Source organism: Cibotium barometz, chromosome 6 (genome assembly GCF_041138505.1).
Source record: "Cibotium barometz isolate CiBa-2024 chromosome 6, ASM4113850v1, whole genome shotgun sequence".
NCBI lineage: Eukaryota > Viridiplantae > Streptophyta > Polypodiopsida > Cyatheales > Cibotiaceae > Cibotium > Cibotium barometz.
The window spans coordinates 30,791,169-30,811,749 of record NC_141051.1 but is presented as its reverse complement, the minus strand read 5'-3'; the positions used below and the strand labels follow the sequence as shown (position 1 = coordinate 30,811,749).

At 40.3% G+C, this 20,581-nt stretch overlaps 1 protein-coding gene across 2 annotated transcripts; it reads left to right on the top strand.

Annotated features, from left to right (window-relative positions):
* The first annotated feature begins 17,004 nt into the window (after nucleotides 1-17,004).
* LOC147637634 (uncharacterized) lies at nucleotides 17,005-19,832 on the top strand. Of its 2 annotated transcripts, none has more exons than XM_086799456.1 (2): nucleotides 17,005-17,267; nucleotides 18,673-19,832. In XM_086799456.1, exon 2 carries the CDS (start codon nucleotides 18,690-18,692, stop codon nucleotides 19,485-19,487), a length of 798 nt encoding a protein of 265 aa, XP_086655582.1. In that variant the 5' UTR covers nucleotides 17,005-17,267; nucleotides 18,673-18,689; the 3' UTR covers nucleotides 19,488-19,832. The 2 variants fall into 2 exon arrangements, with proteins under 2 accessions (XP_086655582.1, XP_086655581.1); XM_086799455.1 differs by having other exon boundaries at nucleotides 18,666-19,832.
* The last annotated feature ends 749 nt before the right edge of the window (nucleotides 19,833-20,581 follow it).

Genomic DNA, 20,581 nt, shown 5'->3' with positions numbered 1-20,581 from the left:
TAGCAAATGCACATAGGGAAGGTGTGGAAATCATAGCTCCAAAGATATGGGAGCTATGGAAAGACCTTTGTGCTTGCACTACCTCAGACTGCTTGGATGTAAATATTATTATCTTGCATCAGCAAGTGTGGGCAGATTTCAACAAGGTTGTGTGGGTAGATTTCAACAAGGTTGTGTGGTTGATGAATCTAAGCAGCACCACTGAGGAACAATTTCAAGTGGAGTCACAAAGCTTCATTAAAGCCATGGTCAACACATGGGGTAAATTGAATATCATGCATTACATGGTATTCCATAGATTTCTAAGCTTTGCACTAAAGATATCTTCTATTAATTTATTTTATAGAAATGTGGTTTTTTTCTCTACCTACAGCACATATTGTATGCTCATGGTGCATAGTTCATGAACACATATGGCTCCCTTGACATCATGTGGAGTACCTAAGGAATGGAGAAGAGTCATTACCATGCAAGAGGAGTGTACTTCAAGAACACATGACATGGAGGCGGTAAAACTCGCACAACTATCTCAAGGAAATGTTTGATTGGTTCTTTCGATACACCTTTGGTAGAAACATTTCAAGGGAGAGGGCTCAAAGGTCCAAATTAGCCCAGCTTGCCAAGCGGACAGGGGAGGGGAAGAAAGCACCACGGTGGAGAGTGGGGAAAGGACCCACACGCCATGCTACGTGGAGGATAACACGAAGGAGAGTCAAAAAAGTTTGGGCCCCTATTAACGTCTAGGGTTTTGGTTTTATAGTATAGGGTTTTGGTCTAGGGTAATTAGGTTACAGGGATGGCTATTCCAATGCTTATAAAGAGCTTCCATGGGACCCCGCTCTCATTTTCTATTCCATTGCCTGTCTGAGCTCTCCTTGGCATGGCAACCATGAGTGCTGGAGGAGCTTGCACAATATTTGCTTGACCTAGAGCTACCCATTCTAACTAAAGTGGACGTCACCTCCCTATCCCAGGAAGCACGCTTGGCTCAGGGGGTGCACTTCTAAAAAATCATATGTATCACATGCGTTCAAGGGGCATTAAAAAAACCCCTTAACTAAAATTTCCCCCCCAATAAAACCACCCATCTTTACATATGAACTAACGGATTTTTTTTTGAAGTTAAATTAAAATACCCCTCTTGTTATTGTAATCCTGTTAAAAATTTTCCAAAATTTGAATTAAAATACCCCTCCTTTTGATCGTACATGGTACACTAAAATGTTTTGAGGTGAACCCCCGGAGACGCTTGGAGAGAGGGAGATTATGTTTCCACATCCAAGATTTGCAAAACCTTGGTGGCTGCATTGGCCATACTACTTGGGTAAGTAACAGAGCATCATTTGTTTCATGGTGTAAATTTTTTATGATTAAAAAACTTGTTCTGCAGATTTGAAGTAATTCTCTAAAATGAGCCTCTCCAAGGATATGTAGATGGTGTGTAGAGGCTTAGTGAATCCTCATGGATGTTTTTAGAGATGTTGGGTTTCTCCATAAAAGAAAATCTTGAGATAATACCAAGCTTTGATATTTTGTTTCATTATTATTACGAAAAAGGGAATGTAGACTTTGCATTCCTTATTCCATAAATGGAAGGTTGGAAATTGTTGATAAAGTGGAGACCACCTTTGACTATCTCTTTTGGAGCCTTGTATCCTTGTAGAGCAAAGTGCACATCCTCATTTGTTTTCTCTTTTTTTAAGTTGGAGAAGCCTTTCCTTACATGCCTTTATTGGCTTACATGTGTTTTTTTAAAAGTAGGCCTAGTGTGGGCCTAAGACTGGTGAGGCTACTTTTAGCTCTCCCACACTCTTTTTCCCGAACACCACCTTGTGGGGCCCACATGGGCCCACCACCCACACCCATGTGTTTACGGGGTCATCCCACTTGTCTCACACGCATGCTGGAAGCTCCCTCCTCACACCCTCATGCATAGCCTCTCCACTCGGGCCCACGTGGGCCACCCCGAGCCATCCTGCACACACATGCTTGCCCAAACCCTCATCAAGCTTCTCTCCCACATGAGCAACCCCACACATGCCACCCTCCTTGTAATTGTTAATTCCTTTCCTTTTTTGGAGAGTTTATCATCATCAACCTACAAAAGTCAAAACCATCTTTGGATTGTGTATCCAAAGATGGTTTTGACTTTTGTAGGTTGATGATGATAAACTCTCCAAAAAAGGAAAGGAATTAACAATTACAAGGAGGGTGGCGTGTGTGGGGTTGCTCATGTGGGAGAGAAGCTTGATGAGGGTTTGGGCAAGCATGTGTGTGCAGGATGGCTCGGGGTGGCCCACGTGGGCCCGAGTGGAGAGGCTATGCATGAGGGTGTGAGGAGGGAGCTTCCAGCATGCGTGTGAGACAAGTGGGACCCATGTAAACACATGGGCGTGGGTGGGCCCATGTGGGCCCCACAAGGTGGTGTCGGGGAAAAAGAGGGTGGGAGAGTGGAGATTGATAATGAGGGAGAAAAATGATATTATATAGCATAATATGTATATATATATATATATGGTGTAGCATGTCTTATGTATCTATTAGGTGTGAACTCTAATAAATACAATATGGTGGTGTAAATAATATATATAGTAGTATCATAGCATAGCTAGGATAGGGCATAGTAGGTTGGGTGCAAAAGGAGACTTTTAGGAAAAAGATATCTTAGGCATAAATATATATGAGGAAATAGACTTAGGATTTATTTACTTGTGCAAGTATATATATATATAAAGATGAGAGAGAAAATATGGCAAATAGTAGGTGGTAGAAATATGCATACTTATAGTGTAGTTAGATATAGTACCTAAGGGATTTTGAAAAGGTAGAAGAGAGATGGGGGCAAGATTTTGTGCATTTTTCCCAACCCCTATGAGAAAAAATTAATGCATGGGGAATTTAAATTTACCCTGGCTCACTAGTACTATTGACTCTTTTACGTGACAGCTAGAAGAGGGAGGAACGTGTCACTGTCCCTGCCAGTGGGACACCTTAGGCTTTGTCCAACTATGCCACAACAATGTTGCTACCCATGGCTAGTGAGCATAAACCCCAAGAAATACATTTGCTCGTCATAGCCATACCTTACGACCACTGCAGTGGCATCCAGCCCACAAGTCAATTCACACCGCCTAGAAAAGCAGATGGAAGCAGCGGACCAAGTGTAAGCATCTTGGGAAGATGCGTTGGAGTTCTTGCCATACTCCGCTTTCCAGATCAGAAAAGGAGTTCCTTATACTGCACAGGGCTTGGTCCAGGCAATCTTTTGATCTGGTATCCAAAGCGCGATTCTTCGTCTTCAAGCTGCAGGTGCAAAATGCACGTATAGGGGCGTAATTGGGGTGGACGGTGTCCGGCTCCTTGCTCTCCGTCAATCTTTGCTCAAATTTAAGTTGATAATAGAGGCAGATAGCCCGACGAGAGAGGCTGTTGCTGGTCCTAGGGCGTACGGTGCAGACGAATAGGGTGCCGAGGGTGATGGTGGCGATGAGGGCCTCCGCGTGGAGTGGGCACTTACTCTGGTGGATTGTTCGCACACCTGCTGGAAGACCGATCTCTCTCTCTCTCTGTCTCTCTAAGGAGGCCCTATACATGGGTCTTGCTAGCGTGCTTTCCTCCTCTTTGCTGCCCTTGGTTAACACAGAAGTCTTCCCGTCTCCAACGCAGAAGCTCATTGCCACGACCCGTCTCCAATGCGTTCACATGTAGCCGTTGTATATATCCAACTTTTATCTATCACCGTCGATGCAGAGATTCTCTCTGATCACCAGGCTCCTATCAAGCGCCATCACTTTGAGTGTCTCTTTTGCATCTGCCATCACTTTGTATATCATTGGTTTGGTTGTATACGAATTTTCTTTGCTCAGAGTTCCACTTTGTGAGTCCTTTCTTGCAATTTTTATCACTTGATTCAGAACGTGACACATCAATGGCTCTTTTTGATTGAGAACGTGACACATCAATGGCTCTTTTTGGCCTACCCTTAGAAGGCCTTAGTGGTCTCTTTGAATTTTGGTTAAAGGAAATGGTAACGGGTTATAATCCTCCCGTAGGTCAAGCCATAAAAAGACCTAAGAAGGGGTCTTGACTCCTCACAGTCTGTAGTGCTGAAGGAGAAGATGGAGTAGACTTTGTTGCATGGTAAGTAAGGCTGTTAGCCAGGCAAGGAAAGCACATACCTGTGCTAGCATGTTGGAGCTCAGAGAAAGTGTCGAGCATATCAACACATTCTCCACTTTGAAATTGAAGGGCCATTTCACCTGTCCATAAGAATGGAAACCATTCTAAAAAAACAGTATTGTTTTAGGATGGAGTTTCATACTCTTAATATATCCATAAATTATTAGTCAAATCTTATAGATTTGTTTGAGTACAAATTTACCATGTACAAATCCATAATTTTCCAATGGGAGGCTTAGAGATTTGGACTTTAGTCCAAATATCCTTGGGAGGCTTGGAGGTTTGTCTTTGTAAGGCTTAGAGATTTAGACTTAAGTCCAAATCTTGTTGGGAGGCTTAGAGATTTGGACTCAAGTCCAATTCTCTCTCCAATGCCTAGAGATTTGGAATTAAGTCTAAATATCCTCTCTATACTTAGAGATTTGGACTCAAGTCCAAATCTCATTCCAATTCCTAGAGAATTGGAGTTAAGTTTAAATCTCCCTCAAATTCCTAGAGTTTTGGACTTGAGTCCAAATCTCTCTCATGAATTTCTAGAGATTTAGACTCAAGTCCAAATCTCCCCTCTATGCTTCAAGATTTGGACTCAAGTCCAAATCTCTCTCCAACTCCTAGAGATGTAGACTCAAGTCCAAATCTCCCCTCCATGCTTCAAGATTCAGACGAGTCCAAATCTTCCTCCAATTCTTGGGGATTTGGACTCAGGTTCACATCTCATCTCCATACTTTAAGATGTGGGACTTGAGTCCAAATCTCCCTCCAATTCCTGGAGATTCGGACTCAAGTTCAAATCTCCCATCCATGCTTTGAGATTTAGACTTGAGTCCAAATCTCCCTCCAATTCTTAGATATTGGGACTTAAGTCCAAATCTCTCCCCTAAACCCTAGAGATTTGGACTCAATTTCAAATCTCCCATCCATGGTTTGAGATTTGGACTTGAGTCCAAATCTCCCTCCAATTCTTAGAGATTTGGACTTAAGTCCAAATCTCCCCCCTAAACCCTAGAGATTTGGACTCAATTTCAAATCTCAACCTACTGTGAACCACAGGTACCCAACTGTATACTAATTATTTACTATAGTGTATTCTAATTAATTATTATTTTTATTAATTATTAAATATTTATTATACTAATATATTATTATACCATATAATTTATAGTATACTATATACTATGATATATTAACTAACTATACTATACTATATACTATATATATTATATATTAATTAAATACTAATTATTAACTAATACTAATTAATTAGTACTATAAACGTAAGTCCAAAAGCGATGAAATATTAAGTACTAAAAGAAAAGTGATGAAATATTAACTATTAACTAATAATTAGCCAAATATCCCTTCCTTGAATCTGATAGCCGTGGTGAGGCGTACTCATGCAAGGTGAGACGTACTCATGCAAGGTGAGGCGTTCGGCAATACATATTGTCCACGACGGCAACACGCACAATATTATCATTAGTCTCTCTGAGAAATGCAACACGATATTCTGCTTCGCTTGACAATCCGTTCGGCCACAACCAGCAACACCTCAGCAGTGTGGGTGTTCAGATTTATTGCGAGGCAGAAGGTATGATTACTGCTCTGATTAAAGTTATGATTAATATTACTATTGTTGCCCTAATACAAAAACCCTAATATTCTTCTTCTTCTTCCCCCCTCTTCTTCTTTTTCTTCTCTCTTTTTCTCTCCTCCTCTTCTTCTTCTTTCTCCTCCTCCTCCTTTTCGTCTCCTTCTCCCTCTTCTTCATCTTAATCCTTTTTTTCTATAAACCCTAAATTTTAAAAAAAAAACAAAAGACAATGTTTTTTTTCCTTCTTCTTTTCTCTTTCTTCTTCTCTCTTTCTCTCCTCTTCTTTTCTTCTTCTTCTTCCTCTGCTTCTCTTATTCTAGTTGAACAAAACAGAGCTTTTCTAATCTTCTAATAAAAATATTAAAAACACTATGTACTTATTAATCTAACTAGCATGCTAAAAAAGGTATAATTTTATTTTGAAACTTAATTAACAATCTAAATACATAATCTTAGTTATACTTACAAACCCTACTTCAAAGCCTAGATTAAATACATACTTTTTGATTTAATTAGAACAAAATTAAGAATCATGGATAATCCTTGCAGGTGAAGGGGTTGTGGATTCATGTTTGAAATTTTGGGGGGAAGATTCAAATTTTAAATTTTTGGCGAGAAAGTTTTGAATTTGAATTTTTTATATAAAAAAGCCATAAACAATAAGTTGGAAGATTTGGACTTGAGTCCAAATCTCCATGTGAGGCTTGGAGATTTGGACTCAAGTCTAAATCTCCTTCAAATCTTCCCATGAGGCTTAGAGATTTGGACTCAAGTCAAAATCTTTTCCAATGCTATAGATTTGGACTTGAGTCCAAATCTTCCCATGAGGCTTCATATGAAGACTTGGGTCCAAATCTCCCTACAATGCCTGTGTACATTTGTACTATTGTCCAAATCTTCAATGAGGCTTAAAAGATTTGGACTTGACTCCAAATCTCCCTCTAAGACTTGGAGATTTAGACTCTAGTCTAAATCACCTTTCGATGCCTAAAGATTTGGACTTGAATCCAAATCTTCCCATCATGCTTAAGAATTAGACTTGGGTCCAAATAGATTTGGATATGATAGGGATTTGGATTCAACTCCAAATATCCTTCCAATTTCTATGAACTGGGACTTAAGTCCAAATATCCTTCCAATTTCTATGAACTGACTTAAGTCCAAATATCCTTCCAATTTCTATAGATTTTGACTTAAGTCCAAATCTCTCTATCTTCCCTAAAGATTTGGACTTAAGTCCAAATCTCTGCATCTTCCCTAAAGATTTGGATTCAATTGAGTCTACATCTTCCCGTGAGACTTAAAGATTTTGATGCAAGGCCTACTCTTCCTTTAATGCCTAGGCATTGTTGGGAGATTTGGACTTGAGTCCCAATCTCCTAGCCTCATTGTTGGGAGATTTGGACTTGAGTCCCAATCTCCTAGCCTCATTGGGAGATTGACTCCAAATCTCCCTCTAAGACTTGGAGATTTAGACTCTAGTCTAAATCACCACTCGATGCCTAAAGATTTGGACTTGAATCCAAATCTTCCCATCATGCTTACGAATTAGACTTGGGTCCAAATAGATTTGGATATGATAGGGATTTGGACTCAACTCCAAATATCCTTCCAATTTCTATGAACTGGGACTTAAGTCCAAATATCCTTCCAATTTCTATAGATTTTGACTTAAGTCCAAATCTCTCTATCTTCCCTAAAGATTTGGACTTAAGTCCACATCTCTGCATCTTCCCTAAAGATTTGGACTTGAGTCTAAATCTTCCCGTGAGACTTAAAGAATTTGATGCAAGGCCTACTCTTCCTTTAATGCCTAGGCATTGTTGGGGGATTTGGACTTGAGTCCCAATCTCCCAACCTCGCAAGGAGATTTGGACTTAAGAGGTTGGGAGATTGGGACTTGAGTCGCAAGGAGATTTGGACTTAAGAGGTTGGGAGATTGGGACTTGAGTCCCAATCTCCCAACCTCTTAAGTCCAAATCTCCTTGCGAGGTTGGGAGATTGGGACTCAAGTCCAAATCTCCTTGCGAGGTTGGGAGATTGGGACTCAAGTCCAAATCCCCCCACTTAAGTCCAAATCTCCTTGCGAGGTTGGGAGATTGGGACTCAAGTCCAAATCCCCCAACAATGCCTATAGATTTGGACTGGAGTCCAAATCTTCCCATGAGACTTAGGAATTGGACTTCAGTCCAAATAGATTTGGATATGATAGGGATTTGGACTCAACGCTAAATCTCTCCATGAGGCTTGGAGATTTGGACTTACGTCCAAATATCCTTCCAAAGCCTATAGATTTGGACTTGAGTCTAAATCTCTCCATCTTCCCTAAAGATTTGGACTTGAGTCGAAATCTTCTCCAAGCCTTTTAGATTTGGATTCCCTTCACTAAGAGATTTGGACTTGATTCCAAATCATCTCCTGGCCCTATAGATTTTGATTCCATTCACTTAGAGATTTGGACTCAACTCCAAATCTCCCCACCATGAGGCAAAGAGATTTGAACTCAAGTCTAAATCTTCCTGTGAGGCTAGGAGATTTGGACTTAAGGCCAAATCTACTTGTGAGGCAAAGACATTTGGACTCAAGTCCAAATCTCCCCATGAGGCAAAGACATTTGAACTTAAGTCTAAATCTCCCTGTGACGCAAAGAGATTTGGACTCAAGTCTAAATCTCCCTATTAGGCAAAGAGGTCCAAATCTCCCTGTGAGGCTAGAAGATTTGGACTCAAGTCCAAATCTCCTTCTAATGACTTTAGATTCGTACTTAAGTTAAAATCTCCCCATCTTCTTTCAGTTCATACAGATTTGGGATTCCCTTCAATTAGAGATTTGGACTCAAGTCTAAATCTCCCTGTGGGGCTAGGATATTTGGAATCAAGTTCAAATATCCATTAAATTTCTATAGATTTAGACTCCATCCAAATCTCTTGAAGATTTGGACTTGAGTCCAAATCTCTTAGCATTGTAGGAAGATCTAGGATCTAACTCCTACAGGTTAATGTGCACATACTTCTTTCCGAGAATATAATTATGTATGTACTTACTATATTACTATCTTTTATTGATATTGACAGGCCTCAAATATGACTAAGAGGACATCTGACTCAACACAAGCAAGAATCCAATTTTATGATGGAGTTACTAATGACAATTCTTGGGATTGGTACTTGGATTTTCATAATAAAGATGGAAAACGAATGTAGAACATCCAACTTTTTGTGCTTAAGCCTGACACTGAAACCTACAAACGTGAAGGGTCTGTTATTGGATTACAAGAAGGATCCATTGGAGAGAAAGGTGTACCATGTGTCCGTGTGGATGTGGGTAAAGACAAGGGTTTTTTGCTTCATCCTAGTAATTATGATGACACACAAATGAAGGTAGACAACACCTACAGTATGACAACATTAGGATGGAATGTGGATGATGATGGTGAGGAAGCTCCAATCCAGCAAATAATTGATTCTTATGCTAAAGTGAAGGCAAAGCTCAAGCCCTCCGATCCTCATTCAAGAGATTCACCCAACCCAACAAAGAAAGGACGGATAGGAGGACAGGAAATATATTCCGGTGCCAAAGGAGGTGGTGTTGAAGGAGGATCTAGGTCAAGCACATCCATGCCAATGACTATTTCTAACACTGTGTTGTCTATCAACTTTGATCAAACAAAGAAAAAACTATCTTCTAAGAGCAGTGTCGATAGATCAGGCTTGGTAGAGTATGAGAGAAATACTACTTCATATGGGATCAAAAGAAAAATTCCACATCCATGTGGTTAATTATTTCTAAGCACCTGCACAATATGTATATAGAAGGCTAAACATAGAGCATGTGAAGAAGATGGCTTTGGATTTTGGCATCAATTCTCGATCTCCAGCTTCTGGTGCAAATCTTATGCCCTTTCAGAAAGTTGATGGCAAATGCATACCCTTGGAGAATGTAGTCAGGGAAAAGATAGAGACATATCAGTATTGGATACTTTCTAGTCAACATTCTATCTTTGCTACAAAGGTGTTTATCATCAGTAACCCATATCCAGCCATGGATGAACGAAAAAGTTACTACAAGACCAAGGAATCAAGGATTATTATAAATTGTCCACCTAAAGAATGTGTTGAAATATCATTGATGGCAAACTTGGAATCACAGAACGTTATGAGGCAATCGACCTATATCGATATTCTAAAACAAGTAAGAGATCAATGGATAGCTTTTGAAAGACCACCAAGAGTACAACATGGCTCGGCAAAGGGGAGCACACAACAAGCACAATGGGATGTAAGTTCACTACTTTTTTGTAACTCAAGTTTAATAATCCCCTTCTAGCTTGAAGATTTAGACTTAATTCCAAATCTCACTTCAAAATCTCTCTAGATTTGTACTTGAGTCCAAATCCTCCTTTAATCCCCTTAAATTTACCAAATTTTCCTTCACTAAAAGATTTGAACTCAAGTCCAAATCTCCTTCCAATGCCTAAAGACTTGGACTTGAATATAAGTCTCTCTAATCACAAGAGATTTAAACTTGAGTCCAAATCTACATGGATTAAAATAAGATTTAGACTTGAGTCCAAATCTCTCGGCATTGAAGGAATATTTGGACTTAAGTCCAAATCTTCTACAAAATAGTTTGTAAATAATCAATATTCATGTAATAGTATGGTATTTTTGTAACAGAGATTCTTGGAGACTGGAAAGGTGGCTTTTGGTGATGGCTTTGCTACAAAGGACTCACACATGATGATCACATCTATTGATGATGTGTTCAAAAATTGGATCATCATAATAGAGGCCTACATGAAAGGAGACCTTCCCTCACAAAGAAGTTCAAGTGGCGCTCGAATTAAGGGTGGGAGGCAACCAACTATCACAATGTTTTGATGCTTACAAGGGTTGGTGGATGAGGAGAAGATTAGAGTAATCCAAGGGGAGATCCTTGATGGAAAAACTCTATTGGTAAAGAGAAAATCAGACATTGATAACATTGACATGGCCAATAGATCAAAGCAAATGAAAGAAGACAAGGTCTTGCAAGATGAGCTGGTGCCATTTATTAATGCAAATTCAATTGATGGAGCTCAAAGATCTTGGAAGAAGTGTGAGGAGTATTACAATATCACACTAGAACTATACAAAAAAATTGTTGGTTGTTGTAATACTTGGATAAAGAAGAAGCTAGCATGAGGAAAAGAGGCAGGACCATTGTCGAAGCTGTAAAGGGTTACATTAGATAGATAATCAGTCAGAAGGAAAGTCTAGGTCAATCTTATGGTACTAGTGTTTTGCCATGGAGTATCTTTTAAGTGGGACCTAACATGGAAGGCATTGAATTTATTCATAATATTTACTAGGATCCCATGGCAGTTGGAATTGTTGTTGTGGATGTAGTACATGGTGCACACAACATCTCTTGGGACACTGAGAAGTTTAAGCAACTACTCAAGGGTCTAATGTCCATTGTCTCTGATCCGGTGCAGTTTATTCTACTTGCCACTTGAACTTCTTTGTGAGAGGGAAGGTCTCCTTTCATGTAGGCCTCAAAAGAGAGACAGTAGCACACTCAACAATACTTTATTGCATATGTTGTTATCATACAATGAAAGCTTCTAATATAGATTGCCATTGACCCAATATTCTTTACACATCATCAAGCCATGTGGCAACTCCTTTTCCACATTCTTTTATGTGACTCTCACCATTCACAAATATCTTATATATCTTATATGGCATTCTTATCTTTCCACAATATCTTGCACCTCTAGGCTGAATATAAAGCCTTAACCATCTCAGTCAGCAACATAGATTAAGCATAAACTAAACCACACCAAAAAATCTACGACTAGAGACAGTGAGAGACAATAGCACACTCAACAGAACTCTATTACATATGTTGTTATCATACAATGAAAGGCTTCTAATATAGATAGCCATTGACCCAATATCCTTTACACATCATCACGCCATGTGGCAACTTCTTTTCCACATTCTTTTATGTGGCTCTCACCATTCACACAACAATATCTTATGTGGCATTCTTATCTTTCCACAATATCTTGCACCTCTAGGGTGCATTCACACATTCAACCAAATAACCCAAGATTTAGTTTAAATTTGCACATTTCAACACCCCTCCTCAACATAAACTTAGGTGTGTCAACTAACCATCTCTCAATTTGACCAACTCATCTCTCACCCCCAACAATTTGGCATTGCCAATCTCAATACTCCTCCTCAATGCAAATTAGGCTGTCAACAAGTGTGTGTGCATGTATCTAGATAGCCTAGACACCTCAAGTCTGTTTTGAGCACCATTTCACTCGAGCAGAACCACCCAAGTGCTTATTGGACACCCATGTGCCCATGAAAAGAAACCTACCCATAAAGTGGGAGGCCCATGCATGCACAACTCAACGCACACCACAAATACATCCGTTTTTAGCTCCCCAGAGGCTCAAGCAGGGTACCCTCATAATTTCGGGTGAGAAAAAAATATAACCATTTTATGCCAACGCAAGGGATCCAATGTGGTCCAAAAATTATATCCATGGCTGATTTTCCTCAAGCCGATACTATTTTAGGGTTGTGGAGGGATACAAATCCATTTCACACAGGCAATTGCAATTAAGCATACATGTTACAAAGCATGTGAAGGGGACTTTAATAAATAAGTGGTGTGAATGGAATTTTTAAAAAAAAACTTAAGGTTTAATCCATATCTTATCCTTTTTGTTTTTTAAAGCTAATGTGAGCTGCACTACTCTGTTGGTGGCTATGGTAAAGGGCCAAGGATACATTTCAGCTGTCCATATTTTTCTTTTTGACAAATGTAGGGGTGAGACCAAGCCACTTATAGGGGGGCATTTTTTAACATGATCTCACCCCTATAGATGGCAATACGACAAAATACTCCCGCTGAAATGTATCCAAAATGATGGTGAAGGCTGCATGCCTGCTTCTCCATGGTTTTGTTCTACAGTTGGTGTGCAAAGCTTCAACCATGGTTACATATCTTCTTCTCATGACCAAAAAAGTCATTAGTTGTCTCAATGTATGCCATTTTATACGCTCTTCACTGTTGAAGCTGTCGCTTCCTTTTAAGCACCTTATCACTCTTCTTCTCCCTTGTTGTGCTTGACTAAAGAGTATAGTTTCAAACACACAAGCATAAGTTGTAAATAGGCTGGGTTTCCAACACAAGGCTAGAGCCCACTGACACCGTTGGGTCATCTTCCTCCTTTTGCGACCTCTTTCTCTACACATGTAGCTTTAGCTTAAGCAACACTTGTTGTGTTGCCTTTCTACACAAGATCTTGCGTGCTAACTGCCTATCCAGACAGCCTATGTATGTGCTATTTTCTACGCTTCCCTTTGATCGCCAAGCTATTGAGATCGCCAAGCTATTGAGATCGCCATGCTTATGTGCTTTTATGCATAACACTATAAGTTATGCGATGCTATAAGCCCTCTTCTTTGTCTATGGCATGCGTTTCTTCACACCATCCCAAGCATAATGGCTTTATGCGATGCTATAAGCCCTCTTCTTTGTCTATGGCATGCGTTTCTTCACCGCATCCCAAGCATAATGGCTTTATGCTTCTTCTACACCAATGCCTCTAAGTGGATCCAGACTACTACTGAAGTCTTTATTATATCTTGGGACTATTCCCGCTACTCCGCGTTGTTTTAACTTCATTAATTAATACATTATTGTCTTCTTAGTCACCTTCTCTCACATCTGCTTGGTGTTGCCTTGGTCTCCAAGCTTTTAAGCTTTAGCTTTGAGCTGTTTTGTTCTAGCTATTGGTTCTCCATGCCCATGGCTCTTCGCGAGCTCCTTCTTGCTGCAAACTTATATTGATAAACCTCCCACTTGAGGTTTTTAATAGTGAGCTCTATTTGTAGCTTGTTTTGCAGTATATCCTTACCTCAACAAAACTTGTAAATGTAGCCACTAGCTTGTCTACAGTGAGCTTTTATTTGAACTCTCAAATTGCATGCTTTGCCTTCAATGCATGCATCCATTCAAGGGTGCTTCTCCACATGGTTTCTTTTGAAACCAAAGGTGCATACCATCATGAAAGCCATCAATAGCTTCCACACTAGTTTGCTCATCTTCCATAAGCAAATTTACAACACTACCCCTTTCTTTTGGTGTGCTCAAGATGGGCTCCATCCTCGGCCCATAACTGCTTATCCCTTACTTGGATAAGTTTGCACCTTTCACATTCCTTGCCAAATGCAAAGAACCATGGGATTCTCTCATTCCATAAATCAGCAGTTCTTTACATTGAGCATTCTATCATGCTCAAACCAAAAACCTTTGGGGCAAAATTGCAAAACCAACCTTATCTTGAGACACCATTGTCTCCTTGTTGTTGGTAGCTTCCTTGTTGAGACGATGTAAACTCCAAAGGTCTTCATATTTTTTAAATCTCCATTTTCAGCTTTGTAGGTAGTCCATGATTTCCAAATGCAATATTCTCTTCTTGCAACTCCATTGGCACCTTCATACTCTCTCAATGCAATCTTAATGATAATAGAGTGTACTTAAATTTTCTCATAAGAAAATATGCAAAATTATATAATGTGCTTAATGCAATGAACCCTCATATAAACTACTATACATAAATATCTACCATAATCAATATCCCATCCTAGCTCTAATACCATGTTGAAAATCTGAATATGGGATTAATCATGGTGATTAGTAACATAGATTAAGCATAAACTAAGGTGGATTAAACCACACTAAAAACTCCATGACTAGAGAGAGAGAGAGAGAGAGAGAGAGAGAGAGAGAGAGAGAGTAGCACATTCAACAATACTCTATTACATATGTTGTTATCATACAATGAAAGGCTTCTAATATAGATAGCCATTGACCCAATCTCCCTCACACATCCTCATGCCATGTGGCAACTCCTTTTCCACATTCTTTTATGTGGCTCTCACCATTCACACAATATCTTATGTGGCATTCTTATCTTTCCACAATATCTTGCACCTCACACACTCAAATAACCCAAGCTTTAGTTTACGTTGCCCATTTCAACAAAGACCTCTTTTTCAAGCATAGAGTAGGCATTGGCATGATGGAGCTTCCCTTAAGGGAAGGTGTTTGAAGAGTAAGGGAAGGCTCTTCCCTTAAGGGAAGGTGTTTGAAGAGTAAGGGAAGGCTCCACAATTTCTCCATGTTTGGAGGAAGAAAGGGCTCAATAGTCTTCCACAAAATAACATATTTCAGATTTTTTAAATTTTTCAAGTCTGAATCTGCTGTCGGAGTTAGCTGAGTACTAAATCATCTCTGTTGGAGTCAGCTTGGGGATTAACTCTTCGAGATTAAAGTTAAAATTTGTCATTCTTGTATCTCATCTGATTTAGTAATATAAACAATGCCGATTTGGTTTCAACTTGTTCATTCAATCTGAGGCTGGCCGTTGTGTCACATTTCCTCTTCCACGCAATTTTAATAGAAATGTAGAATATAATTTACTGGTTGTATCGAGATAGCACTGCCAAATGAAAGGCTTATCCTCTCCATGGGTTTTGTGGGTAAACATACTTAACAAGATTGCCCTCTTAGTAATTTGCTCTATGCTATTGCTACTCATCTCTTCTTGACATATATGGATAAGCTTACTGAGGCTAGCAGATTACATGGGCTTTGTCTCCCTGATGGTCAACATTTAGTTGCTTAGGCATATGCTGATGACTTTCTCTTTTTTCCTCAGAATATGCAATCAGATCTGCAATGTCTCATGAACACTTTGCATATGTTTGGATTAGCATTAGGTAATCAAAATTGTTTCTTCTTAATGAATTTTGATGGCACAACATTCTATGACCTAGGCAAATCATATCACCTACACAACCTGTCAGACATTTAGGATAACCTGTGGGATGGAATCTTTCACTCCATGATGCTATAGATTGGGTGTTGCAAAAACTTATGATTAAATTGGAATATTGGAAGCTCTCTGCTTGGCCACTTCATGGCAAATTGAGAATAGTTCAATCGATTTTGATGGCATACATTCAATCTTTTCTCCCTCTTCTGGCATGGTCCAAAAACAAAATCTATGGTTTCATGACAAAAAGCATTGAACAAGGCCTTACGACACCTCAAGTATGAGTTCATATGCTTACCGAAAATGCATGGAGGGCTTAATATTATGAATATCCATTATCATGTTTTGGCATACAAAGCCACTTTGCTTTCGATTTTTATTGCGCAGCAGCAACCCTGGACACTTATGATTGTAGCTCTCTGCTTTGATGTGAATACAAATGCATTTGGCAAATGGCACCAACAAATAGCTGACTCACTTGGAACTTTTACTTGGCTATGTGGAGGGCATAATTGCTCGATGCCCTTATGTCTCTCGTCTCCTTGCAGACTGGAAGTTTGTTCTACAATATATTCAGTGGTTGGGTAGACCTCTTGAGATTGGCAATACTTTGAGACAAGAAAATATCTTTTAGAGCCGTGCATGCCCTACTCCTTTGGCTCTTTGTTCCCCTCGGCAAGCATACTTTCTTTCTACAAAAGGCATTTAGGTTTGTCAAGATGTTGATGATGCTGAAGGAAATGTTTTGTCCTTTCCTCAAGCTCGAAGCCGTTGGCACTTGGGTATGCACTACAGACCTTTATGACGTATGTTATAGGAACAATTGCATCCTTTTACTTCTCTTACAGTTGCTCTGGATGGTGAAAGAATGGAGGATTGAACTTTCCATAGGATGCTTGTTGTTGGGAGTGCTCCCAGTTGGAGAACTTCTTGAAAAAAAGACACATAGCTACACCCAAATGTCCTTCTTTCCCTGGCATAAAGGAAACAGTGATATATCATCTTTGGTCTTATCCGCGCCGCCACATTTCTCATTTTCTGTGGCTCAGATTTCTAGGGTATTTCTTCTCCATATTTTTTTGGCTCTTTGGCACATGGCCTTCTACATTGGATCATGCTCAGTCCTTTCTAATGTGGACTAGATATTGGACTTTGTGGACAATTTGGCATATATAAGAAATCAATTGGTTTTCCATTCTAAAAGGATTGAATGCTATTCTTACTTTCGTCAATCCTTACGTGAGTCTTTGTTTGATTCCATCCACCTGGATGAGTGCGATGATGGCCAGCTGGCATTGTTTTTTCAGTGAGATGATGGCCGGTTGGCATTGTTTTTTCAGTGCTTTTAGCTTGTGTGACTGCTTTTTAAGAAGTTTGGCTCTCTTTTGTACACCGAAGCAATAAACAAAAGATGTGCGTGCGTGTGTCCCAATACCTTCAGCGTTTGTTTGGGCGGCTGTCGGTGCGTACTCCGTAGCTTCCAAGTTCCAAGACATGGGGCAAGGCGATAATAGGTGAGATCTATCTCGTTCTTATCGTATGGCCCTCCTGCTGCGAAGCTCCAGCGGATTTGCCACTTCATTCAGCCATTGTCTTGTCTCTGCAACCCTCAGAGGCCTTGGCTTGCCTACAGTGCGCTCGCACGAGAAGGTTAGTTCTGTGTACTCCCAAACCCTCAGTATGAGTCTTTAACCTAATGCATGGTGGCGAAAAGCTAGACTGAATGAGTTTATAACCTAATACATGGGTTGTAATCAAGGGTTTGTTTGATGTTCAAATTCTGAGGGTTGACGGCTGGTGTTAGTTAATGTATGTATGGATTAAGGCCAGCCAACGGGACTGCTCTATTTTGGGAACTGTGATCTGTTTAAAGCATCCGTTGGGTTAGGAAACAGAACGCAGCAGATTTATGAGAGAGTGGAATCATGGCAATTTCTTCTCCTCTCCACTGCTACGGGGCGGGGCTTTTATGGCAGCGTAGTGCCCCCAATTGGTACCTTTTGGTTTGAGATCTCCTTTTGTATGATTTTATTTTACTTAATAGAAGTTTCTTTTCTGGAAAAAAGAAAGGGTTAAGAGTTCAAGGATGCTACATGCGTGTCATGAAGTAGGAAACCTCCTCCGGGAGAGGATATTCTAGTAATGTCAGGACCTGCTCCCGTTAGGTGGGAAACGACATTCCATGAATAATCTGACAATGGAGTGGAATATTCCAACCAGGATTCTTGATCAATGGAGTAAAATATTCTCGGAGGAAGATTGTGGTAATGTGGTGACCGGGCTGGGAGGGATGTTCCTGGAATATTCCCACAAGCGGTCTTGAAAAGGTACGATGGAGTGGGATACCAATGACATGATTGTCAAGATGCCTCAACATGAAATGGCCATTTCATCATGCCACCTCACAAGTTCCTTACATTCCAAATATGAGCACGTAGGCATGAGCAAGATCAGGTTGATGAATGCACAAGGTTGCTGTGTGGGCACACGACAAAGGCAGTGGCAAAGCTGCTCTAATGGCAATGCCCACAATTGTTTCATTGACATCCAGGTAGGAAATTATTTTCCAAGGCCGAGCTTAATGGGATGTGGCAATTTAACCATGGGCTTCTCCCAACTTGCCAATTGACTGTGGTTAACAAAGTTGGAAAGAGCTGGCTTGGAATGCAAACATCTCAACAGGTTTGCAATAGCTCCTTGCAGACTAAAATGAGAGAGGAGGTTGCCAACGAGGTGATAGCTCAAGTGGTGAAGGTGTTTGCCTGCTGGGACCAAGAGTCCTGGGTTCAAAACCCCCCTTGGTGCTCTCTCGGCGACATCGCCTACAGGCAGATAATTAAGCGCCTACGGGAGGCCTATGGGCATCGGAAAATCAGTAACTACGGGAGGATCTTGGGCCTAAGGCCAGTCGGAAAAAAAAGCGAGAGGATGTTTGAGATAGATTTTGATCTTACCTAAGCCTGATCACAAATTTAAGTTTTGCAATCATTTATTCGTAACAGTTAAGATGCCCTCTATCATTACTATGCTTAAGTTTTACGTTCACAGTTTGCAGGTTTCGCGTTTAGGGTGATGGTGGTTTCAGGTAGTACATCTCCATCTATCAGAAGGCCCTTGGTACCTCAAGCTGAGAATGATAAGCCTACCAGGTTAATTAGTGACCGGGTATGCTGTACAGACCTTTCTCCAGGGAAGAAACTACTGCTCAAGTATGCAAAACAGTCTTCTAAAGACTTCTGCAGCTTCATAGAAGACACTTCCAAAGCAGAAATAGTGGCTTTTTTCAGAGATATAACAAGGGAACTAGAGGGAAATCGACAGATATGGGACTTTCACATGAAAATTTTGGATGGTGAAGGGGACTTTAGAGTGGAAATATACTATGGAGTTGAGAAACTGGGGCCTGCATTGTTGCCTTTAGCAGATTGCATATCATGTTACTCAAGTGCTCCTCTTTTTCCAGGGCAAGAACCCGGCATAGAGGCAGGAGAATGCGTGTTGGAAGAGTTTTGTGATCAGCCAAATGCCGTGTGCAGACTAGATGCTAAAGGGAGGTGTGGCTTTGTCATCACTCCGGTGAGGCATGTGGAGAGGATGTCGGAATTGGATGATGAGGAGCTTTTTGGGTTGTGGAGTCTGGCTGTGAGGGCTCTCAGACATGCAGAGCTTCCGTTCACCAGCATGATTTTGAACCATGGCACCTATCGCAATGTGGAGCATTTGCATCTCAAGGTGTGGGTGGACAAGGATCTGTATCAACAGTACCGGACACAATGGAGTGAAGAGAGGCAAGCGTTGTGGAAGCGCTTGCAAGAATTTGCCATGAAACGTTCCAAAAAGAGAGCATCTTTTTCCAAAAAAAATGTGTAGCGTTTCACTTTCCTCACCAGTCACTGTAGTGCCAGGGAAGTTGACTCTGCTCTAGTGCAGGTTCTTCACAAGGGCTAGAAAGATGAAGTCCTCTTTTGTCAATTGGTTTGCGCGCACCTGCTGTAGTGCAACTTTGTGTTGTCAGCTGTGGGTGTATCTGTACATTGACAGAGATTCACTATCCACAGCGTATTGATGCCATCACAATGACGAGATTGTAATAAAGGGTATCAATTCCAGTTAAGTTTACAGGATTGACATGGGAAGTGGTGGTAACTAATGAGTGACCCGGTTGTACAATTATTTTGAACCTCTATGAATGGGAAGTGTGTCATGGATTACTGATTTACCCAGGCATCGTGGTTTCTTTTCAGATTCATTAAGCGGCAAAGTCAGATTTTGTTCGAATAAGAATTTTGAAGTAGAGTTTCAAGATCATTTGTTACCTTGGACATGGGACATTTTGCTCTTCATTGATGAAATGTCTAAAAGGCATGGCTTGTGACATCTTACCTACAAATGGCCTCATTCAATCAAGGATGAAGAATGTAGCACCATGTTTAACTCAACTCTTGCTCTTCTAGAAGACCAACACCACTTACTTGAAAACTGTTTTTCAAGTCATCAAAAATTTCCCCTTTTTTTCTCTGTGCTATGTAGGAACCAATCCATGCTTTATGAGACTCCAAATAATTAACCTTAATTTTTCCATATGCAAAATGTAGTTTTTCATATTGCATACAAAAATACATCATACATTTCAAGTCCCATTATTTCCAAATAACCCGCGAGCTCCAGTAGGGTCTACAAACACCCACCCAAAACTCCCCCTCCATAGTTAATAAAATAATTTTGCAAAAGTCATCCTCCTGGACTAGCCACCATACTCGACACATGTAGGACTAGCCACCGCTCTCGGGTGTCTAACTCTGTAGAGTAATTTAAGTCCTTAAAGAAAGACAAGAATCTTCATGAAGTAATCTAAAAGAATAACAAGAACCCTTAATAATATTATTGGCACCAAATATTTTTTGCATTTCCATTTAATATATTATGTGAGATCTTTAAGAATAAGAGTGTTTTTCTAAGGTTTC

Bases quoted from the DNA above. Each gene is read 5' to 3' on its own strand.
- LOC147637634 (XM_086799455.1), top strand. From the start codon at position 17,157: ATGGCCCTCCTGCTGCGAAGCTCCAGCGGATTTGCCACTTCATTCAGC. The intron at 17,268-18,665 runs GTTAGTTCTGTG...TTACGTTCACAG, and splicing joins CAGTGCGCTCGCACGAGAAG to TTTGCAGGTTTCGCGTTTAG.